Source organism: Chenopodium album, chromosome 16, assembly GCF_948465745.1.
Source record: "Chenopodium album chromosome 16, dcCheAlbu1.1, whole genome shotgun sequence".
NCBI lineage: Eukaryota > Viridiplantae > Streptophyta > Magnoliopsida > Caryophyllales > Amaranthaceae > Chenopodium > Chenopodium album.
This window is the reverse complement of record NC_137849.1, coordinates 12897585-12923326: the sequence shown is the minus strand read 5'-3', so window position 1 is coordinate 12923326 and position 25742 is coordinate 12897585. Positions and strand designations below refer to the sequence as shown.

General features: G+C 39.7%; 1 protein-coding gene across 1 annotated transcript; it reads left to right on the top strand.

Annotated features, from left to right (window-relative positions):
• Nucleotides 1-415: 415 nt before the first annotated feature.
• Nucleotides 416-25576, top strand: LOC145583911 (uncharacterized). Its single transcript, XM_081640862.1, has 4 exons — nucleotides 416-637; nucleotides 762-1082; nucleotides 24932-25073; nucleotides 25137-25576. Exons 1-4 carry the CDS (start codon nucleotides 416-418, stop codon nucleotides 25574-25576), a joined length of 1125 nt encoding a protein of 374 aa, XP_081496988.1.
• The last annotated feature ends 166 nt before the right edge of the window (nucleotides 25577-25742 follow it).

Here is a 25742-nt window from a genome sequence, read left to right as displayed (position 1 = left end):
GCATGTGAAGTATCTAGGAATCCCAACTTTGATTGGGAGGTCGAAAAGGGTTATTTTTAATGCCCTTAAAGATAGACTTTGGAAGAAAATGCAGGGTTGGAAGGAGAAACTTTTATCGAGAGCTGGGAAAGAGGTTCTCATTAAAGCCGTTATCCAAGCTATTCCGTCATATTTAATGGGAGTGTATAAACTTCCGAGCTCGGTTATTGATGATATCCATTCTATGACTGCACGATTTTGGTGGGGTCAATCTGACAAAAAGAGAAAAGTTCATTGGATTAATTGGGACGCCTTATGTGCTCCAAAGTGTTTAGGAGGAATGCGATTTTGAGACATGGTGGTTTTTAATCTTTCTCTCCTCGGGAAACAAGCTTGGCGTCTCTTAAAAAATCCGAACTCTCTCTTTAGTAGGGTAATGGCTACAAAATACTACCCTAATTTTGCATTTTTAAACTCTTATTTGGGTTTAGCAGGGAGCTACTCTTGGTCGAGCATTTGGACTTCAAAAGCTATGCTTAGGGATGGTCTTCTTTGGAGGGTTGGTGATGGCGCTAACATAAGCATCTGGAATGATGCTTGGGTAGCAGATGAAGCAGGGAGTCGTATTTTGACGAGCAGAATTGCGGGGTTGGAGATGGTCAGCGACCTTATTGATTCCGAGTTGATGGAATGGAAGACTGAGCTCATTAATTCACACTTTGATTAGTGAGATATATATCAAGTGTATCTTCTCTATTCCACTAAGTTTTCGTGCTCCGAAGGATGAGCTTATCTGGGCGTTTTCAAAGAGTGGTGAATACTCTGTGAAGACTGCCTATTTTTTGGGCAAATCATGTAACCTCGATGACTTTCATAAGGCATGGGTTATAATATGGAGCATGGATGTAATTCCCAAGGTGAGGCTCTTTTTATGGAGAGTTTGTACCGGAGCTTTAGCCATGCAAGAGTATCTTATGTATAGGCATATGTCAGATATTGATCACTGCCCATGGTGCCCGAATGTAGCTGAATCAATACATCATGCCTTCTTCAATTGCCCTACAGTAGAGGACTTGTGGAAAGATCTTGGGTGTGAGAAGCTTGTGTGGAAATGTAGGGAATATTTCAAGCATCCCACACTTAAGCATGGTGGCGTCCAAAGGGAAGGAAGCTAGAGAAAAAGAGTCGCCAACAAGTTTTAGGAACTTGTAAACCGTTCTCAGGATGAATGTTACACCCATTCACGATCCATGAGATCGCTAACTCCATAGTGGTCTTGAACCATGACAAGATATTCGGGGATGAAGGTACAAATCCAACCTAAAAGAGATTGAACCTGCCCTAAATAGGCCTCTACTTTATTCTTCTCACATTCATGTGCGCTTTCTGACTAACATACAATCAACATATTAATCCTAAACCTGTTTAATCTATGTTGGTTGAATATTCACGCACAAACAAAACTATTACTGGAGATCACTTGAATTAAAATCATATTAGCCTAAATAAATTATTAATTATCTTATTAAGCATGATTTCAAATACCAATTCCCTTTAAAACTGCAAGAGAGGGCGTGATCAAGCAATAACAATAATAATATCAAGCAACATAATAATATTGACACAACAAATCATCATCATAATATTCACAATCTCATCAAAGCATAATAATATTATTAGCAAGATCCTAGGCATGATACTAACATGATTAATAACAAATTCTAGCATGTCACTAAAAAATAAAGATTAAAGCTGTAGCCCTAACATGATAGAAGAAATAGGAAGCAACCTAAGCATGATACTAGAAAGCAATAAAACATCCTAACATGATTGATAGGCTAAAGTCGTATCACCCAATCAAAAGTAATTCCTAAATCCTCTAACTAATGCAGATTGAGAAGTAGGGTCGAATCCACAGGGAAACGAGTCTTTCTATTCCTAATTAATTTAAGCAATCTAAATTATTAAGTAACAAAATAATACAATCAAAGGGAAACTAGACTACTAAGATTAAGGGTAGAGAAAATCAAGGAATAAAGGCCTAGGGCATAGGTTCACCAATAAATAACATTCCAGGGTAAAACATAATAATCAATCATCAATGCATCAATTAATCAGATCATAAAGGGCTTTCGCTACGTATTACAATCACAGAATTAATCTACCGGTATTAAATCTCATCTCTCAAATCTCGACTTAACCATTTATAAATTAACCTACCTATTGAAACTAAGCCTAAATATCAATTCTAATCTCTCGAATCTCGAATCAATATTGCTAAACTCATACATAAAAGATTTGCGCAAATCTAGTTGCATAGCATTAAATCAATCAATAGGAAATTAATCAAGCATTGAAAATCAAAAACAATAAATTACCCCTTCATATTATTCATGGATCCCCACAAACCCTAGAAAGAAAAATACTCACGCATAATTAAATCTAAACTAATCAAAGCAATTAAACAAGTCATGATAAAATAAAGAAATAAAAATACTAAAAATAATAGAGAAGAAATCGTTACCAAAGTTAACGAAAATAATGAATTGAATCAGGAACAAAGAGTAAAGTTGTAGAGAGAGAAAATAAAACTAAGTAGAAAGAGAAAATCTAAAAGAAGAGGTAAAAGAGAGATAAAAGAGAGCCTAAACTTGCTTAACGATATCGTATTTATATTAAGCAAGAAAATCCTAAACTTAAACAAACTAAACGACGCCTAAACCCTCTTTAGAGACATGCGCCCGATCGGGCCCGCCTTTTTGTAACATAAGACTTTTCTCGCACCCGGTCGGCCGGGCACGCCTTCGGGCGGAGCTCTATCCGGATGGGCGAGGCCAATTAGGCTATCTTGGACTTCGATTGGGCTCGTAACTTAGCCCAATCTGGATTTCCTCTTCGGGTCTTGAATATTCGGTCCAAATGCCTTGGTGTAGACACCCAAATGTGTCTCTCCAAAACCAAAACCAGTTATGAATACCTTTCATGTCGAATGATAATCGAACAAGGTGAGAGTGTGAAAGGTCAAGTGTTGCGGTTGGTTTTTATTAAAAATTCTTTCTTTCTTTTTTCGAAAAACAATTCTATTTTATGAAAACAGCCAATCCAGTTTAGTTTGGTCCACGATAAGGGTCCAATAATAGTGTAGTTGGATGGGGCTTGCAAAGAGCTTTCCAACGATATATTATAAGCCCAATTCCGATGAATAATGAGGAAGTTGTGGCCAAAATACTAAACTGGGCCCGGTTTGATCTTTACTAATGGCCCAATGATCTAGGGGAGGGCCCAATGTTAATTATTATTCCTAAGGTTATTAGAATTGATTATAGTTTTCTAGAATTCTCTAGAAGGTTCTTTTTAATCCTAATAAGATTAGAATTAATAATTATATTTTGATAAGTTTTATTTGGAATAAAATATTATTTTATGAAAAATACGATTTCAGTTATCATACGGACTTTACAAATCAATTTTGATTCATATGTTGACTCCGTGTTTGAAAGCACGTAGAAATCTAGGCTGTCGCCACGCGACAGACCCTATCGCCTGGCGACAAGGTCGATTTTGCAGCGACAGAGTGGAGTTTTATTCCTTATCAAATTCTACCTATTTCTGGACTGTTTTCTTATAAATAGGGTCCTAAACCTCCGTTTTTATTCATCCACAATCAATAATTTCAAACTACAATCATCATCTCTCTCTAAAGCTAGAAGCTTTCTCTCTCTATTCTTTTTTTAAACCTTCCCTCTTACAAAATTCCGCATTCATGAGATTTAGAACACCTAGCCAAGTTCGAAGTTGCCTTCGCCCTAGACGTGAATGGTTATAATTTCTGAGGGTTTGGTCCCAAATCTCTATTTCAATTATTTGATTTAATTGTTTTGATTTATATTTCCTTGAAGTTACTAACGTGTGTATTTTGTTATGAGAAAGAGATATGAGGCATCCAAGTAAGTACTTTAATTGTTTAATTGATCTTATGATATAGAAATCATATTAAGATTGTTATTTTGGTTCCTAGTATCATGTTAGGATGTTCTCCATAGTATGATATTTAGGGTGATTTGCTTATATCAATTATGATTTTTAGGATGCTTCCTATTTTCTTTCCGAATAGCATGTTAGTATCATGTTAGGGCTAAAGCTTTGATCTATATTGCTTAGTGACATCCTAGGGTTTGTTATTAATCTTATTAGTATCATGCCTAGGATCTTGCTATTAATATTATGCTTTAACATGATTATAATTGTCATAATTATGATGATTATTATGTTGCTTGATGCTTTTTATTGTTATTGCTTGATCACGCCTTTTATGCATGTTTAAAGGGAATTTGTACTTGTAATCACGCTTAATAAGATAATTAATAATCTTGTTTAGGGTTACTATGATTATAATTCAAGTGATCACCAATAATAGTTTTATTTCTGCATTAAATTCAACCAACATAGATAAACAGGTTTAGGGTAAACCTATTGATTGCATGTTAGTCAGAAAGCGCACATGAATATGAGAAGAACAAAGTAGAGGCCTATTTTTAGGGCATGTTAAACTGTGGCGACAGTTCTGTTGTTCCGGCGACAATCCAGATTCTTACTCGAGTCATCACGACGAGTCTAATTAACCAGTCTACTAATCAGTTTAATCAATTTGTTAAGTCCTTAATTGAGTCTAGGTACCTAGTCCCATGATCATACACAAAAGTCAAAGCATGTCACTTACACTCACTTATAAAACACACACTTAACATGTATGTCACACCTTGACCATGTCTAGAGAGTCTTGAATGCGTGTTTTCCGTCATTTTTTTAGGGGGTTAAGTCGGATATTAATCCTCCAATTAAACCACTTGTTTGAACCCATTCCCAAAAATATACACCCTATCTATTTTTTTAAACCATAAAATCAAAGTCAATTTGAGTCAAGTCATTAAAACAAATATGGTTTAATCTACAGCGCGTGGTTAAGAAAGGAAGGGCATTTAATCAAGGATAACACTTTCGTTCAAGTCTCACTTTTTGATAAGCCAATCAGTCGAAAAAGGAAAGCTAAGAAGACAATGGCAAGTCTAGAAGAAGTCAACGAACTCAGGGGATAGGTGGCTAACATGGCTGAAATGTTGAAGAGTCTGACTCTTCAAATCAATGACCCTGCAAGACAAAAACAGATGGAGCTTATCCAGGAAAGTTTGAGCAGATTATCCAATGACTATAAATTGCAAGGCATTAGCTCACAAGGGGTCTCGGTGGACAAGGATCTTCTTCCGCAGAAGTTCAATGCCAACGACATCCCGAAATTCAAAGCAATGGATAACCCTTATTTTCATTTAAGAGCTTTTGAAACTATAATGAATATTAAGGGAATAGACAAAAAAGCTTTTCATTCTGTATTTTCTCTATCTTTAGAAACCGTTTGTCAGCAATGGTACTTTTCTCTTGATAAAGAGAAAACCTCTAGTTGGGAGTCAATTGTAAACTCTTTCATTGATAGATATAAATGCAATATTCAAGTTGAAACTGATCATAGGGAACTTGAAATACTCAAGGAGAAAGAGAATGAAGGCTTTACTTCTTTCTTTAATAAATGGAGGGAAACTTCTGCAAAGATGGTTGAGGTGCCTAGTGAGAAAGAATCTGTGAGGATGTTTATCAAGAACCTCCAAGAAAATATTCTAAGCATCTCAAATACCAAAATAACTTGCACACTTTCAAGGCCGTCTATGACATTGGTATCAATATTGAAGACGACCTAGCTAAACAGAAAGCTGCTAACAACAGTAACTCTAATAGTGGCTGGAAAGGCAAGAAGAACGACAATCCTTCTTCTTCCAAAACCACCCACTCAAATAATGTTAGCACCTTTAATTTGAGTGAAGTCCTCGCCATGAATAATAAAGGACAAAAGAAACCACTTAGGAGGAACTTTACTCCTATTGGTATGAGTTATGACACCGCTTTCGATCGCTTACATGCAAAAGGTTTTATAACTCCCATAGGACCGTTTGGGGACCCACCTGTAGAGAAGAGAACGGCTAGCTGGAACCCCAATGCACATTGCAAGTATCATCAGGGTAGGGGCCATCTCACAGAAAATTGTTGGAAGCTAAAGGAAGCGATCCAAGATTTAATTAATAACAACAAAATTCCATTACCCCCTGCAAGAAGAAGCCAAGTATCAATAATTCACCACTGTCGGATTCCTTGGCTATTTCCGATGAGGAAAATCAGGTTGACCCCTCGAACCGCATCAAACCTGTCGAAGCTACTGAAGAAGAGGAGTAAATCTTCGAAGATGCCGAAGATCATTTTCCTTGTGGACAAGAACCTGCGACAAAACAAGAAGTGTGTATCCTTATTCAGGTTGTGTTGGAAGCAAGAGAATTATTACGCGAGGCCATGGAAGTGGTAAAAGAACGAAACGAGCTACTCAAAAGTAGACCTCCACCTAAAGAGAAGAAATCATTCCCCCTCCAAGTAATTGACACACCCAAAAGGAGCAATAGGACATACACTCTAATTGGAACTTCTTATGCAAACATGTTCAAAATGCTCTCCGAGAATGGTAAAATTCAACCTCTCGAACTGAGACCATTTGGATCACTAAAAAGGACAGATAGGTACTACTGTCCATATCATCAATCGGGAGGACATACTATAGAAAATTGTTTCAAGTTCAAAGACTTGGTCCAAAGATTGATTGATAACAAGAAGCTAGTTCAAATCCCACAAGAACAAGATACTACCGTTAATGGGGTTTGGGATAGTGATGACGAGGATGTCTACCTTAAGGATGTTGAAGAAACTCCACTCTCGACAATATATCCAGTAGGAGACATTTGGAATGAAGAGGATTCACCTATAGATGTCCTCACAAGATCCGGGAGAATGCAACCTCCCATTAATACACAACCTATTCCCACTACTCAGCAAGTTCCCATACCAATCATAGAAGACAACGATGTTGTCAAACAATTAAAAAAGACTAAAGTCAAAATGAACGTATGGAAGCTTCTAGCTACATCCCGAGAACATAGAATCGCAGTCATGGATGCCTTAGCTAAAGTAGGGATAGAATCAGACACTACTCCTGAGGGGTTAGCTAACTTCCTCACGAGTGATCTCCCAAGTCCTACCAATTTGATCACTTTTTCCGACAAAGATTTACCGCCGGAAGGTGACAAGAACAATAAAGCTCTCAACGTCACAGTAATTTGCAAAAGAATGAACGTCCCTATGACTCTTGTAGATAATGGATCAGCAATTAATGTTTGCCCACTTAGAACTGCGAGGATGTTAAGGATAAGGGATGAAGATTTATCTCCATCAACACAAGGGATAAGAGCTTACGATAACTCACGTCGCCAAGCATTAGGCACAATTACCATGAACATAACGACGGGAGTAATTGAGCATGCCACCACATTCCAAGTGGTAGATATTAAAGCTTCGTTCAACTTACTGTTGGGACGCCCTTGGCTTCATGACCTCAAGGCCATCCCTTCATCTCTTCACCAACAAGTGAAAGCCATAGTTGGAGGAGTACCAATTACAATCGATGCTTCACCCATGAGGATCAAAACAGTAGAAAATCCACTAATCAATGTGGAGCACGATGAGAATGACGAAGATTTGTGGGGCTTTAATGAAGAGGTCTCCTTAATTGAGGAAGATGAAAGGACCCTTCTTCGCTACGACCTCCACTCCAACATGATAACCAATGCTATCCTGAGAAAACAAGGACACTTCCCTGGAATGACTCTAGGAAAGAAGAAAGGGATAGCAAAACAGATGGGACTACCTGGCCTCCCTAAATTAGATACTTTCGGACTTGGTTTCGAACCGACTCTCGAAGATCTAAAGCGAGCCCAGGAAAAATCAAAAGCACATAGAAATGCTCGCGCACAAAAGAATGCAATCCCAATGGATCAATACCCTCTTACCTTAAATGGACAATTCATAAGAGAGGGAGAAGATTATCCATGTTACGAATTTCCAGAACCTTTCGTTGTAAACGGCATAAGACAACCTGGGTTCGAAATATTTCTGGATTGTTGCTTTCTAGATGAGATTCCAACTCCTATACATAAAGAAAAAGCACCCCCATGCTTTGACTTTAACGTCATGGGACTTCTCTTTGGGCAAGAAAAGAATGAGCCAAGATATATAGAGGATAACTCTTCACTCATTCAAACAGTCCTACAAAGCGAGAACTTTGATCCCTCCAAGCTCATCACTCCAGTAGAGGATTTAGTGCGAGGATGGCGCAAGACAGTGAAAGTGACTACTACAAACGGAAAGAAGATCTCAATAACTATAGGACAATGGCCAATGTTCGAAGAATCGTCTAAGTCAGAGTCTTCCCCTATCGAGTCCTCTAAGTCTCTAGTTGTAGCACCTCCCTCTAATTCTTTTATTTCAACATTTACTCCTAGGATAGTTAGTAATCAAGTCCCAACGGACATTTCTTTGTCCGATGTAATGATTTCTGAGTTTAATAATATGTCTTCTTCCCCTTATTCCTCGTGTTTCTCTTTAGCTCAAGATGACGAGTATTGCTTAAGTAACGATGAAAATGACAAAGAAATTATTAAAGCAATGGAAACACTCGAAAATAAGACACCAATAATTGAGGACACTGAAATGGTTGATATCTCAAAAGATCCAACCATCAAAAGAGAAGTTAAAATCGGAGTCACGCTAAACAAAGATGAAAGAACCGATTTAATTAATCTACTTAAAGAATTCATCGATGTATTCGCATGGTCATATGAAGATATGTCAGGCATTAATAGAGAAATAGCTCAACACACTATACCACTAATCCCAGGAATGAAACCTGTAAAACAAAAGTTGCGTCGAATGAAACCCGACGTAGCTCTTAAAATAAAAGAAGAAGTACAAAAGCAAATAACTGCAGGTTTTATCAGGGTATCCAAATACCCCGAATGGGTTGCAAATGTAGTCCCAGTTCCGAAAAAGGATGGTAGGGTTCGAATGTGTGTCGACTATCGAGATCTAAATAAGGCAAGTCCAAAGGACAACTTCCCTTTACCACACATCGATATTTTGGTAGATAATACAGCAAATCACGCACTTCTTTTATTTATGGACTGATACGCAGGGTACAACCAGATTCTCATGGCCGAGGAAGACATGGAGAAAACAACATTCATAACACCTTGGGGTACTTACTGTTACACGGTAATGCTATTCGGGTTGAAAAACGCGGGTGCCACTTACCAACGAGTAGCAACTGCCCTACTCCAAGACATGAAGCACAAAGAAGTCGAAGTATACGTGGACGACATGATTTTGAAATCTAAAGACCGTCCAGGACATCAAGTGGCCTTGAGAAAATTCTTCGAGAGGCTAAGAAAATACAACATGAAGTTGAACCCATCCAAGTGTGCTTTTGGAGTAACCTTAGGCAAACTCTTGGGATATGTTATAAGCGCTAGAGGAATAGAGATAGACCCAACCAAGATCAAGGCAATCATGTCAATGCCACCGCCCAAAACCGAATTCGAGGATTTATTGGCCGGTTGCAATATATAAGTAGGTTCATATCTAAGATAACAACAATATGTGAACCGATATTCAAGAAGCATAAGAAAAATGTGCCAGTAATATGGGACGACGAGTGTCAAAAAGCCTTTGAAAATATCAAAGCCTATCTCGCCAATCCTCTCGTATTAGCCCCAGCGCTTCTAGGAATTCCTCTAAGGTTGTACTTAACAGTCACCAAAGAAACAATGGGAGCTATGCTCGCACAAGAGGTAGAAGGGAAATAAAGCGCCATCTACTACCTAAGCAAAAAGATGCTCGAATATGAAGCACGCTATACACCACTTGAGAAATTGTGCCTCGCATTGGTGTGGGCCACAACCAAGTTAAGACATTACATGCTTGTTCACACAGTCTTTGTAGTGTCACGAATGGATCCTCTCAAGTACTTATTCGAGAAATCCACACTTAACGGACGCATCTCAAGGTGGATAGTCAACCTAGCCCAATTTGATGTAAGGTTCATGCCTCAAAAGGCTATTAAAGGATCTGTAATCTCGGACTTCTTAGCGGACTTTGCAATAGAAGATTCGACACCAATACACGACAATGAATTTCCAGATGAAGACTTAATGGTCACGGAAGATGATACTTGGACTTTATACTTCGATGGAGCCTCGAACCAAAAGGGACGTGGCGTAGGAGTCCTATTAGTATCACCTAAAGAGGAGCATGTTCCAATTTCAATTAAGTTAGATTTCGACGTTACCAACAACGCTGCAGAGTATGAAGCATGCGTGGTAGGCCTCGAAACAGATTTAGCATTGGGTATAAAGAAACTTCGAATATTCAGAGATTCTTCTTTGATCATTAACTAAATCTCCAAAAGATGGAAAGTAAGGAGCGAAAGCTTAGCCCCTTACCAAACCTATCTGGAAACTCTCACCGATCAACTGGAAAAGGTGGAATACACATATCTACCTAGAGAAGAAAACCAATTTGCCAATGCCTTGGCAAGACTAGCCTCCATGGTTAGGATTCCTAAGGAAATTGAGCAAATGCCTCTAACGATAGAGAAAAGACACAAACCAGCATATATTCAAGCTATAGAGGATGATGAAACAATCCAAGAAGAAGAAGAAAAAGAACCATGGTATACCGACATACTCAATTATGTCACCAAAGGAGAATACCCTCCTCATGCTGACAAAAGAGCAAAACGAGCTTTGAGACTTTTGGCTTCCCAATACGTACTCATAAATGACGAGCTACACAAAAGGGTACCTAAAGGTTGAGCCCTATTATGTGTAGGCAAGAAGGACGCTCAGAGAACTATGAGAATAGTCCACGAAGGAGTATGTGGAACACATGTTAATGGCAAAATGCTAGTCCAAAAGATAATGCGAGAAGGATATTATTGGACTACCATGAATAGGGATTGTATCAATATGTAAAAAGATGCCCTAAGTGCCAAATTTATGCAAACTTGCAACATATCCCTCCATCTCTTCTCTACACCTACACCTCACCATGGCCATTCTCAACATGGGGAATTGATATAATCGGAAAAATCACACCTCCTGGAACAGGAGGTCACGAGTACATCTTGGTAGCAATCGATTACTTCACAAAGTGGGTAGAAGCACGATCATATGCTAAACTCACTGCAAAACATGTAGCACTCTTTATCAAAAGGAACATAATTTGTCGATACGGAGTCCCACATGAGATGATAACTGACAATGGAACTCACTTTCAAGCCGAATGTGAAGAATTAATACAAAAGTGTGGTATTCAACATCACCATTCTTCCCCTTATAGACCTCAAGCAAATGGAGCAGTTGAGGCAGCTAATAAAAATTTAAAAACTATCATCGAGAAAATGACAAAAAATTACAAGGATTGGCCTGACAAACTCCATTTTGCACTTAAGGGTTATCGCACGTCAATTCGAACGTCAACAGGAAACACGCCATTCGCCCTAGTCTATGGAATGGATGTCGTATACCCTGTAGAACTAGAAATACCTTCTCTACGCATTGTGTTAGAAAGTAAACTCGATGAAGTTGAAAGGACTAGAGCACGGTATGAAGAGTTAATTCTACTTGATGAAAAACGACTAGAAGCTCTACATCATACCCAATGCTACCAAACTCGTATGGCTAGACACTTCAACAAAAAGGTCAAGACAAGAAACATCAAGGTTGGAGACTTGGTACTAAAAGCACTAAGGAAAAATGTTCTAGATCCAAGAGGCAAATTCAGGTCCAATTGGTCCGGACCATACATTGTCAAAACAATCTTGTCAGGAACTGCAGCTCAGTTAACTGACATGGACGGCAATGAATTCTCAAACATGACCAATTAAGAAGTACTACCCATAATTACTTGAGTAGGACACTCAATAGAGCTACGTTTGGCCTGATTCCTTAAGAAAGGATACGTAGGCAACCCTTTAAAGGGTGCGGCCACTTTAATTATCAAACATTTCGTGTCTCAGCAAAAAAAAAAAAAAAAAAAAAAAAAAAAAAAAAAAAAAAAATTGTCGCCAAACGACAAGAGTGTCGCCAGGCGACAAGGCGAAAAGACTGGCGACAGTTTCATATAAGCGACGCCAATTTTCTGCGGACATCTGGACAACCTTGGTGCATTCTGGAATTTTTTTCGACTTCCTTACTTGAAAAAAAAATTCGGAAATAAATATTTTAGGTTGTTTTCATTGCTTTAAATGAACAAATGTAAAGTTATTTTAATTAAAAAGCTGAAATTGCATTAATAAGTAAAAGAATTACATCATTGATGGAATTTAAATAAAGCTTAAAAAATTAAAATTAACTTAAATTGTCTAATAAATCGGAGGAAAAGCAATACTCTAATCTTTCTTTTCTTTCTTCATTCTTTTCCAATTTTTGTTAGAGGCTTCTTCTTCATCCATCACTTTTGCTAAGAGACATCCGTTAGAGGCTCTACATTCGATTTTAGTATGGATAGTCTCTCCCACAGCTAAAACTCCATGCTTCTTCTCTACCCAAACCTTCTTTTCTGTAGAGTCCACCTTTCTTTTCCCTTTGTCTTTTTAGCACTCTTCTTCTTAGGTATCATAGGAGTCTTAAACTCAACTTTTTCACCTAAGCGTTCCTTCGCAGGCATTTTCTTGTCACCAAGGCTAGTCTTCACATTGGTCTTCTCCATTTTGGTTCGATCCTTTTGAGATCTACCAGTCAACCATTGCTTCACATCATTGGACAAAGAAGGTGGAGCCTTTTGGGTAATCACTTTCCATAAAGGCTTAGCACACCAATACCCGTCAAATCGTTCAACTTCTTGTGAAACCGGGAATTCATAAGGGCGACGAAGATCTCCCGTAGGAATGGTTTGTGCAATCCCATATTTCCTCTTTACTCTACAGGGATAATAAAAGGTCAATTTTGACAAACTAGGAAGACGGCAAAAGGGTTGGGTATTACAACCAATCATCTTTTCAAGCTTCCACCAAGGAACGACCCATTTAATGGAGAAGTCACAACAGGCAAAAACTTTGCCCCATTCACGGCGACCCATCTTCAAGGAGAAACGCTTCTTTCGCCGAACAAAGCAATTGGGGGTATATTTGTCAACATTATCAGGAGGACTAATCAATTCTAGTCTCTCCATGAGCCACATCTGTAAAAATCAATGCACATAATCAGTATTGTTATACAAAAATATATTTTTAATTCTGTAATTAAGAATATTATTTTTCTACCTGTAATAAAATTGGAGAGCCTCAAATAGGTGCTACTGGATTCTTTTTCAATTCATCAAGACTAAGCATAGTCTCTCCAACGATTAATGGCATTGGATTTTTCCCAGATTCGATTTGTTCTAGCATAGATATTATAATTGCTTGACCATCATCATTTTTACCATTAGTAAGAAAATATTGGCTAAGCATGCAAAAGAGGAAAGCTCTTCTCCTATAGACATGAAAAGATTCAGAGCGAGGTCTATCAAAATAAAAACGTGCAAATTCTTTTAAATCAACTTTATTACCATGCACGATGTTTTTTAGATCTTCACCCCTAAGGTCAAAGAAACGCTCATAATCTTTGTAATAATAATCACTCACCGTAGGCATTACCACAAGATTTAATGGAGGAAAGCCTAGAATGGCACCAAACTCTTCTAGTAAAGGCAAATCTCATCATAGCCTAATCTAAAACAATGAGTATTAGAATCCCAATATTCTAAGGCGGTATGAACAAAGTCTATATCAAGATCTACCCCCTTTATGCCATAAATACCCCCCATGTGGAAAAAGTCAAGTTCTTTTCTCTCCTTAGCAGTTAAAGAACGACACCACTCACGAGTGAAATCACAAAAAACTCTTTTTAATTAAAGCCATGATTAATTTTTGAGTTAATCTGTTCGAATTATATGGAAATCGTCAGATTTGGGGGCTATTTATAAACAATTTTTTGGCAGATTTCGTAAGGATTTGGAAAAATAAGTATGTCGCCAAACGACAAGCTTGTCGCGTGGCGACAAAGCTTGTCGCCTGGTGACAAAAGGATACGCGTGGCGACAACGCGTCTGAGCAAGCGACAATTACGCGTCATACAAACCGCGTTTTTCTGACTTCGATTCGACTCTGATTTTGCACATTACACCCCGTTACTCAATACCCTCATATACAATTCCAATCCATATTGCTTTTTTTTATTATTAAATTAAGCTTAGGCTTATTTTAGTCGAAATCATTTTATTTTTCATTTTTTCTTTTGGGGGAGAAAGTCGGATACCCTCCATTAATAATAAAAATGACAGAAATTTTTGCGCAAAAATTAAGTCACAATTGCACACACTCACATGCACATAAAATGAAAAATAAAATGCAAAGATAAAACAGGCTTAATATAAAAGGTTTGTATATACAATATGAGTCATGTAATACAAAAGACAAAGTCCTATGAAGTCAAATAAATAAATGAGCACAGGTACAAACTATGGTGCCGGAGGCCGTAAATGATGAGGTACTCCCATCATATCAAAGAACGCTGTAGTCTGGGGAGTATTCCCTTCACCATCCCCTGATCCATTAGTCGGCGGAAACCTCAGCTCAGGGCCAGTCCACCCAGGCTCACCAATCGACAACAGCTGAGGCTGCAAGGGTTGCTGCGACGACGAACCGACCTCGTACGTCCCACCACCCATTGAAGGAGCCGATGTCGCACCTCCTTGGCCCGTCGGCCCAACAAAGACATCCTCAGGTGAAGAAGTCGAGCCCTCGGTCGGAGCAGCCTTAGACCGGCCACCTCGGCCGCTATCAGAAGTGCGGCGACGCCTTGAGCCATATCTACTCGGCTCTCTCCTAGCCTCGGGTCTCGACCGAGTGCGGGGTGAAGAATAGGTTGTCCCTGCAAAGGTAAATCAAGTCAGACACCAAGGAAAGAATATAATGAAAGGTGATACAAAAGAAAGATAAGAGAGATACCTCCTCAACGTCGTTCCTCCGACAGGTAGCTCGGTCTCGTAACCTCACGAGCTGGCTGCGAAAGGCGTCTATACACCTCGCCATAGCTGACACTACCTCGCGAGAAAACTGTCAAAGAAATAAAGTCAGTGATGATACAGAACAAATACAAAAATAAGAAAATAGATAAACTCACTCGAGTCTGGTGACGAGGAATGGAGCGCTCCACAAAACGCTGATCCTCGGGGGCTGGAGGAATCATCTCCTCAATCGGTCCGAATGTACCCTGGTAATAGATAGACATCCTCGGAGGGACGAACTCCCTAGGCCCAGCCTAATAAAAATCAAATGATCAGAATTCGCTTGGGGGCTACCTAAAGAGAAATAAAAGCTAAGCATGCCGCCGCCTCCTCAGACAAAACAGGGGCCGGCGCTAGCAAAGGCAACAAGTCATCCTCATAACTCTGCTCCAAATGGACATGAGACCACCAAGGAGTGCTAGGAGACGACCGACTAGCAGAGTCACGCATCAACGCCTCATGAAACATATGTTGAGGCGGGCAAGCGAGGACGACGAAAACATCCGAGGAGTGCTGAATAGCTACTCTCTCGCCAAGATACACCGTAGCGTCATACGTCCCCTGAAAGTAACGACGTTCGGTAGTATACCGCGCAGCCAGCGCAGGTATGGCTAAATCAGCCCACGGTCGGTATACCACGTCAGGCTCCTACAAAACAGCTATGTAAGGTAAACGCGCTCAAAAGAGTAATATCAAAAAATAAGTGTTCACGGGAATTCGCCGAGAGGATCAGATCTCGAATACGTGCAGTCTCGACTGGCCAGTGCGACCTCCCCAACCAGCGCCGACGGGAAGCTCGCGAGGTGAAGGTCTCACCAGCGCAAGCGAGGGGAAGTATTCGTAGAACCAAATCTACATAGATAAGGAAAAGTCAGCAAATGCTTACACGAGTCTAGAGCTAATTTCAAAAGGATAGAAATATACCTTTACGACCCTTCAGAAACTGGAAAGTGCGACCTCTCCAGACAAGGCCCTGTGACGACAGGAACGTCGCAAGCCTAGAAGAAAGTCAGCATAGGCCAAGCTGGCCCAGTCATACGTCCCGACTAGAGGAAGGTCGCGAACAGCTCTTAGGTAGTAGAGGAGCACTCGACTACCCTTGTCAGGAGAAAAGGTCCCTGATAGCAAAATAGAACAAAGATGCGCACCCGCTGCTCGCGAGTGGTCGCGTCATCCTCGAAAGCCGCCACCAAGGTGGAACGGCGGATGCACCGGGAACTAAGCTGTCCCGGCTGAGCCTCGGCAATGGCTCGAACAGCAATTGGACCCAATAACTCTGAAACCATCGGTGAGTAGACAGTAATATCACTATCTAAAGGCAGCGGAGAAGAACGAAACTCCAAACCTGTTATGAGACTGAAGTCGGCAGGAGTGACCGTCATCTCACCCTAGGGAAAGTGAAAGGTGTTGGTGGTGTCTCAAAAGAACTCCACCAAAGCCCGGACGACGTGGTTACCCCCATCAAAGGAGTACATGGCCTGAGTAGCCTGAAAGAGGGGAGTCAACCCACAGGACTCCCAGAGCTGTCGCAACACCTCGTCTCTACTGAAATACACTTTATATAGCGTACCGATGACGTTGTTGCCAGAACCATGACTGCGAGTCCTCCCACTGATAAGCCCGCAACGCACTCGCTCAAAGATATGGTGCTCGGGAGGAAAGAAAAGAGTGTGCTCATCCCACTCTGGAAGAGGTCCAAGTCTAGTAGAGGAGTCCTCACCCTCGCCGACAGGCTCGTCCTCCTGGCGTATGTCCCTCGACTTAGAACCAGAGCCGCGTTGCCTAACCATGCTATATTATGCAAATAATAAAGAATAAGGCTCTATAGTATCTAAGGTTCGCCTAGCAGCATGATACTATGTTTGCAAAAAATGGAGTACGTAGTACAAAAACAGAGCACAATTTCAATATGAGCATAATTGGCATTTTCAAGCAATTTAACAATTTCTTGCAATACTATGATAAATATTGTGACAAATTATACAAGAAGAACTAGTAAAAACGCAAAGAACGGATCACATTGTTCTTCACGACCTCAAGTGGTCCAACAATGGTGAATCGCTCATTTCTTCACCAAATTGAGTCAAACAAGTCTCAAAACACTCCCAAGGCAATGCATAAACATGATCAAGCAAGTTCAAGGCATAAAATTCAGCAAACAAAGCAAATTAAGCAAGAACATGTTCGAATTTCCAAAAAATTCATGAACAAAGAACGCATAATTCAGCAAAAACCGAGTTGAGTTTGAATGAAACTTACATGGATCGGGAAAATAGATGAAATAAGCTTTGATTTGCAATAAGTTTGAGCGAATTCGGTTGAGAATTGAGCAAGAACGAGAAGATCGAAGTTCTTGAGCGAATGCGAAAAACAGAACAGCAGCAACGAAAAATGAAGAAGAAAGGGAGTGTATTTAAAAAACCCGACCCTGTCGCCTGGTGACAAAGCCTGTCGCCTGGCGACAAGCAGAAAAAGCGGCGACAAGCAGTTCTGGATAGCGCTGGAGCGGCGACAGAGTACAGGGCTCCATAATATGGTTATATGAACCTTGTGCAGTAATTTCGGGTTCCTTGGTACGCTAGTTAGCCCCTATAAGCAACTTGACATTATTAAGTAGTCGGCTTGATTACAATCGTAATAAGTGATCGACCTGATGAAAGATCGTTTCACTTAGCTTAAAGCGCCAAAGCATTGGCTCAAAGGCACCGACATACTGGTTCATAAACAGCAAAGGCACCGACATAATGGTTCACAAGCAGTAGACGCGCCGACGTACTGGCATAGTGGAAGCAAAGTTCAAGCGAACTTTAAAGGATCAACAGGCATTGGTCTTTGGTGATATTCTTCGGAATATTGTCGCAACAAATAAGGATGACTTCAGGCGAAGATATCTTCGGCAGCGTTCCCTAGCTTGTGGAGGGTTGTCACAAATAACTGAAGATGGCTACAAGCAGAGTTGTCTTCGATCGTGTTCCCTAGGATGTGGAAGATGATCACAAAAAACTGAAGATGGCTACAAGCAGAGTTGTCTTCGATCGTATTCCCTAGGATGTGGAAGATGGTCACAAAAAAACTGAAGATGGCTAAAAGCAGAGTTGTCTTCTATCGTGTTCCCTAGGATGTGGAAGATGGTCACAAACAACGGAAAATGGCTACAAGCAGAGTTATCTTCGATCGTATTCCCTAGGATGTGGAAGATGGTCACAAGTGGTGGAGAATGACTACAAGCAGAGTCATCTTCGATGAAATAGGAGGCAGCTACAAGTAGAGCGGTCTTCAACAAATGCAACAAACCGGTTACTTTCAAAGACGTGTGCTCGACGGTGCAAGATACGCGTTTCTTAACTCTTTTATCTGTTTGACTAACGCTAGTTTGCAGGTATCGGCGTTACAAGAATGACTTAGGATCGCAGAACGTTCTGAGTCATTCTCCGTCCCTATCGCTACTTTGACTTTCGTTTTCGAAACTTGTGTTTCTCCAAACTCAGTCAAAGTGGGGTCTTCTGTAGACACCCAAATGTGTCTCCCCAAAACCAAACCCAGTGATGAATACCTTTCATGTCGAATGATAATCGAACGAGGTAAAAGTGTGAAAGGTCAAGTGTTGCGATTGGTTTTTATTAAAAATTCTTTCTTTCTGCTTTCGAAAAAGAACTCTATTTTATGAAAACAGCCAATCCAGTTTAGTTTGGTCCACGACAAGGGTCCAATAATAGTGTAGTTGGATGGGGCTTGCAAAGAGCTTTCCAACGATATATTATAAGCCCAATTCCGATGAATAATGAGGAAGTTGTGGCCAAAATACTAAACTGGGCCCGGTTTGATCTTTACTAACGGCCCAATGATCTAGGGGAGGGCCCAATGTTAATTATTATTCCTAAGGTTATTATAATTGATTATAGTTTTCTAGAATTCTCTAGAAGGTACTTTTTAATCCTAATAAGATTAGAATTAATAATTATATTTTGATAAGTTTTATTTGGAATAAAATATTATTTTATGAAAAATACGATTTCAGTTTTCATACGGACTTTAAAAATCAATTTTGATTCATATCTTGACTCCGTGTTTGAAAGCGCGTAAAAATCCAGGCTGTCGCCACGCGACAAGGTCGGTTTTGTAGCGATAGAGTGGAGTTTTATTCCTTATCAAATTCTACCTATTTCCGGACTGTTTTCTTATAAATAGGGTCCTAAACCTCCGTTTTTATTCATCCACAATCAATAATTTCAATCTACAATCATCATCTCTCTCTAAAGCTAGAAGCTTTCTCTCTCTATTCTTTTTCTAAATCTTCCCTCTTACAAAATTCCGCATTCACGAGATCTAGAAACACCTAGCCAAGTTCGAAGTTGCCTTCGCCCTAGACATGAAAGGTTATAATTTCTGAGGGTTTGGTCCCAAATCTCTATTTCAATTATTTGATTTAATTGTTTTGATTTATATTTTCCTTGAATTTACTAACGTGTGTATTTTGTTATTAGAAAGAGATACGAGGCATCCAAGTAAGTACTTTAATTGTTTAATTGATCTTATTATATAGAAATCATGTTAAGATTGTTATTTTGGTTCCTAGTATCATGTTAGGATGTTCTCCATAGTATGATATTTAGGGTGATTTGCTTATATCAATTATGATTTCTAGGATGCTTCCTATTTTCTTTCCTAATAGCATGTTAGTATCATGTTAGGGCTAAAGCTTTGATCTTTATTGCTTAGTGACATGCTAGGGTTTGTTATTAATCTTGTTAGTATCATGCCTAGGATCTTGCTATTAATATTATGCTTTAACATGATTATAATTGTCATGATTATGATGATTATTATGTTGCTTAATGCTTATTATTGTTATTGCTTGATCACGCCTTTTATGCATGTTTAAAGGGAATTTATACTTGTAATCACGCTTAATAAGATAATTAATAATCTTGTTTAGGGTTAATATGATTATAATTCAAGTGATTGCCAATAATAGTTTTATTTGTGCATTAAATTCAACCAACATAGATAAACAGGTTTAGGGTAAACCTATTGATTGCATGTTAGTCAGAAAACGCACATGAATACGAGAAGAACAAAGTAGAGGCCTATTTTTAGGGCAGGTTCAATCTCTTTTAGGTTGGATTTGTACCTTCATCCCCGAACCCTATTTGGTTCAAGACCTTTTGGAGTTGACGATCTCCTGGATCGTTAAGGGGTGTAATCTTCACCTTGTGAACAGTTTACAAGTTCCTAAAACTTGTTGGCGACTCTTTTGCTCTAGCTTCCTTCCCTTTGGACGCCACTATGCTTAAGTGTATTATCACAGTGGGGTTCAAGCTTGGGGTTAATGGCTTGAATATTCCCTACACTTGGCATCTCAAATGTCGAGCCCTTAATCACCGGTTCGATGACTCTAACCGGCCTTGGGCTATGAAAAGCGGTCGTGCTCCTCCAATGCTCGTAGTCGCTCCATAGAATCCCGGGAAAATTCTCCAAAAGTGCAATTCCCTACAAAACTCAACCAAAACTACGAAAACACCAATTAGTAATAAAAGTGGCTCTAAAGAGCCAAAAACACTACCAATTATGACCAAGGGACGGGGGTAAAATACTATATAAAATAGACATATCAATGATACTAGGAATTAAAATAATATAAGCATGCTTTCTAAAGATATAGAGCAATAAAACAACTTACTTTGTTGCCTGACACCTCTTTCTATCAAAACAATACACACATTAATAACTCCAATGAAAATATTAAATCAAACAATTAATTTATATAATTGAAATAGGGATTTGGGACCAAACCCTCAGAAATTATCAACCTTTCACATTTAGGGTGAAGGCAACTTCGAGCTTGGTTAGGGGCGTCTAAGAATCATGAATACGGTATTGTATTTTTGAAAAGGAAAGGCTTAGAAAGAGGGAGAAAGAACAAGCTTCTAGCTTTGAGAGAGAGAATAGAATTAGATGATTGTTGATGATTGAAATCGGGGAAATAACTCCCCTATTTATAGAGAAAACATCCGAAACGTTTTAGAAAAGAGTCAGAAATTGCCTCTAAGTAAAATAGCCCCTATCGCGATGCAATAGAGTTATCGCAATGCGATAGGCCTATCGCGCCGCGATAGACTCCTCGCAGCGCGATGGCGCGGCTACGATGAAACAGTTGTACGGAGTCCTTCCCCTAATATAATTAGACGATTAGACTCCGTGTTTATCATTAATTTAAGATCAGTTTATCATTAATATATTTGTTTTTTATTCCAAATTAAATTCATTATCTTTTCTAAATAAAATAAAAATATAATTATTAATCCTAATTCCATTAGAACTTAAAATAACCTTCTAGATTATTCTAGAAGATTAAAGTAATTCCTAATAACTTTAGGAATAACAATTAATGGGCCCTCCACTTGATCATCGGGCCATATATAAAATCATTTTGGGCCCAATTTAATATTTTGGCCATAACTTCCTCATTATTCATCGGAATTGGGCTTATAATATACCTTGGAAAGCTTTTTTCAAACCTCATCCAAGTACACTATTATTTAACCCATATCATGGACCAAACTAAATTATAATGGAAATTTTCCATAAATAAGGTACGAAAAGAAATTTTTTTTGAAAACAGAAAGATGTATTTATATTAAAAACAGATGCAGCACGAGACTCTTTCACATTTCACCTCGTTCGATAATCAATGACATGAAAGATATTCATCACTGGGTTTGGTTTTTGGAGAGACACAATCAGGTTTCTACAGAAGCCCCCACTTTGACTGAGTTTTGAGAAACATAAATTTCGAAAACAAAATTCAAAGTAGCGCGATTGGGACGGAGAATGATTTAGAACTTTTTGCGATCCTAAATCATTCTTGTAACGCCGATACCTGCAAACTAGCGTTAGTTTAAAACAGATAAAAGAGTTAAGAAAAGCGTATCTTGCACCGTCGAGCACACGTCTCTGGAGTAAGTAATTTTACTGCATTTGTGACGACCTTCCTCAAGCCAGGGGAATATCGTCGAAGACTGCTCCGCTTGTAGCTGTCTTTAAATTGTTTTGCTGTGACAATCCTCTGCAAGCTAGGGAACACCGTCGAAGATTGCTCCGATTGTAGCGATCTTCTGCTGTTTTGTGACCATCTTCCGCAAGCTAGGGAACATAGTCGAAGATAACTCCGCTTGTATCCATCTCCTGTTTTCATGACAAATCTCCACAAGCTAGGGAACATTGTCGAAGGCGACTCTGATTATAGTCATCTTCAGTTATTTGTAACAACCCTCCACATTTTAGGGAACGTCGTCGAAGATCATTCTGCTTGTAACGATCCTCAGTTTTCCTATGCTTTGCTTGAATGTCTACTGTGCTGTTGCTTTACTGTGATTTTGCTATGAACCAATATCTTGGTGCTTGCAATGAGCCAATGTTAGACGCTTAAGCTAAGTGAGACGATCATCATCAGGTCGATCACTTACCGCGATTGTAATCGAGCCGACTACTAATCATGTCAATTTGCTTATAGAGGCTAACTGGCGTACCAAGGAACCCAATTTAATGAATAAGGTCCACATAAACCAATAAGGGGCCTAAGGAATTGCATCGCTAAGGAAAGGAGTTCATCGCTTGCTGCCACGTGCCATCGCGACGCGCCAGGCCTATCGTGTCGCGATAGCCTTATCGCGGTGCGATGATGTTATCGCGTCGCCATGGAGTCGGGTTTTCCGTCGGTTTTTCCAAATTTAAACCCTTTCTTCCTCATTTTCGCTGTTTGCCTTACTTCTTTGGTTTTGCTCGAAAAATTCGCCTTGCTCGTTCTGCTTCGTTTCTCAATGAAATTCGCTCAAGTTTTTTGCAAATTGAAGCTTGTCATCTCTAGTTTGCCGATCTATGTTAGCTTTCCTCAAACTCGCTCTATTTTTGGCGAATTTTGTATGTTTTTGCTCGTAGGTTTTCGAAATTTCGAAATCAATTTTGCTTGTTTTGCTTAGTTTATTGAATTTCTTGCAATGAAACCACTTGTTTATGTTTGCATATTGCCTTGGGAGTATTTTGAAACTTGTTTGACTCAATTTGGTGAAGAAACGAGCAAATTGCCATTGTTGAACACCTTGAGTTCGTGAACATAATGTGGCTTGTTCTTCATAATTTTGCTTGCTTTTTATGCTTAATTTGTCACAATATTTGTCATAATATTGCAAGAAATTGTTTGATTGCTAAAAAATGCTTGTTATTGTCGAATCAAAAACATACTCTGTTTTAGTACTACGTACTCTGTTTTTTATGAACATAGTATCATACAGCTAGGAGAACTTTAGACACTATAGAACCATCAATTTACTGTTTTTTATGTTCTTGAACATAATTAGCATGGCTCGACATCGAGGTTCTGGCTCTCGTTCTCACGGGGATCACCGAGAGGACGAGCCTGTCGACGCAGATGAGGGGACTTTCTCTAGCCTTGGGAGTTCCCTGAGTAGGATGGGCGCGCTTTGTACTTTGCACTCAGGTTCCACATTTTGGAGCGCATTCGGTGTGGTATGACCGACGAGTGGGTTCGTTGCCATGGTTCGAGTAACGATATCATTGGTCATTTGTACGAAACCTACTTCATCAACAAAGCAGAGTTGCACGGGCTTTGGGAGTCATGCTGCTTGACTCCTGTGCTGTAGGCCACTAGGGCTCTCTATTCTCTGCGGTCGAGCCATTTCATCATACGAGGTTTGGTAGAGTTTTTTTGGGACACCACCAACACGTTCCATTTTCCATGGGGTGAGATGACCGTCACTCCCCTCGACTTCTCTATCATCACTAGACTGGAGTTCTAGTCGACTGTAATTCCTCTAGGTAGGGATATTACCCTTATGTCACCAGAGGTGGACGAGCTACTGGGTCCTACTATTGTTCGGGCCCGTGCTGAGTCGAGATCAATGTAGATGAATCGTCGATCCATTCGTCGGGCTTTACTTGCAGAAGCCTTTCGAGATGATGTGACCACCCCTGAGCAACGGGTGCGCATCTTTGTAGATTTTGCTGTCAGGGACCTTTTCTCTTGACAAGGGTAGCCGAGCGCTACTCTATAATTTGCTTGCTCTTCGCGACCTACGAGTAGTCGGGACTTTTGATTGGGCCAGCTTGATCTATGCTGATTTCCTGCTTGGATTGCGACTCGCCTGTCGCCATTGCAACTACAAGGAGGAGGTCACACTTTCTAGCTTCTGGAGGATCGTAGAGGTATATTCTACTTTTAGAAGCTTACTTTTGTTGCACGTTAGCTTTTGCTGACCTTTCCCCGTTGTTACAGGTGTGGTTCTACGAGTACCTTCCATCTTTAGTGCTAGCCAGGCCTTCGCCATGAGGGCTCCCCATTGCTACTAGTTGGGGAGGCTGTTATCCTGGCTTGAACACTACCGCACTCGTTCGAGAGGCGCTTCTCTCGGTATGCATTGCTGTTGTTATCTCAATTTTGTCCTGTTCAACAAGTTTCTGACTCATGGATATCTCTTTCACAAGGGCCTAAGCCTCTTTTCCGTCCATGGGCTGAGTTGGATGTTCCTACACGAGCCGCCGCGTATACAGCTCAGCGTCGTTATTTCCAGGAGACCCATCCAACTACACTATTATTGGACCTATATCATGGACCAAACTAAATTGGACTGGATATTTTCCATAAATAAGGTACGAAAAGAAATATTTTTTGAAAACAGAAAGAAGTATTTATATTAAAAACAGATACAGCACGAGACTCTTTCACATTTCACCTCGTTCGATAATCAATGACGTGAAAGATATTCATCACTAGATTTGGTTTTTGGGGAGACACAATCAGGTGTCTATAGGAAGAATGAGGTGTCTTTTGCAGATTTGATAGTGTCATGGAAGGAGGAAGGCAGGGAGTTTATTAAATGTGGGTGCTATTTTGCTTTGGCAGATTTGGAGTAGGAGAAACGACAAAGTCTTCAATGGGGTTGATGTGGTGCATCAAACTGTGCTGGAGAGAACTAGAAGACTTGCTGCTGACTTAAAACTATACTCAGGGAAAATATATGGGGGAATTCGAAGAGACTTGGTGTGTAATAGCCCCAAAGTCTAGAAAGGTCCTCCCCCTGTTTTGGTGAAACTAAATTCCGATGCAGCAATTAGTGAAGATGATTGGGTTGGTCTAGGAGTAGTAGCTAGAGACTCCACGGGTGATGTTCTCTTTGCAGCGTCTAGGAGGGTGAAGGCCTATTGGGATCCTATTGTGGCAGAAGGTAAAGTGCTAGTGTTGGCTGTGAGGCTTGCTGGGAAATTTGGCTATACAAAAGCAATCTTTGAGTCTGATAACTCATCAATCGTTTCTCGTCTTACTAAAGCAACGATCCACTTGACAAAGCTTGATGCAATTTTAGAGGATATTCTTTCCCTTTCACTTTCTTTTGATTATGTTTTTTGGTCACATGTTAGAAGGGATGGGAATGATGTTGCCTATCACCTTGCTAAGTTTATTCCGTTTGGAGTCGAAAATGTTTGGGTCAATCATTGTCCTTGTGAGATTGCCTCATATGTTCAGATGGACACTTTGTCATTAATATAATTTTGCTCCGCCGTTTTCTCAAACAAAAAAAAATGGTTACAAAAAAAGTGTACATCATGAATAATCACCTAAAATGAAATAAAGGCAAATTATTTAGGGATGGAAGGAGTATAATTTTATAACTTGTAAATCAATAAATTAATTCCAACTAAGTTTAAGACATTAA

What these genes read in the sequence shown, in the direction of transcription:
- LOC145583911 (XM_081640862.1), top strand. Translation starts at nt 416, where the DNA reads ATGGCTACAAAATACTACCCTAATTTTGCATTTTTAAACTCTTATTTG. An exon ending in GAATTGCGGGGTTGGAGATG is followed by an intron (nt 638 to 761) that starts GTCAGCGACCTT and finishes CGTGCTCCGAAG; the next exon opens with GATGAGCTTATCTGGGCGTT. An exon ending in ATCTTGGGTGTGAGAAGCTT is followed by an intron (nt 1,083 to 24,931) that starts GTGTGGAAATGT and finishes TTGCTTTGGCAG; the next exon opens with ATTTGGAGTAGGAGAAACGA.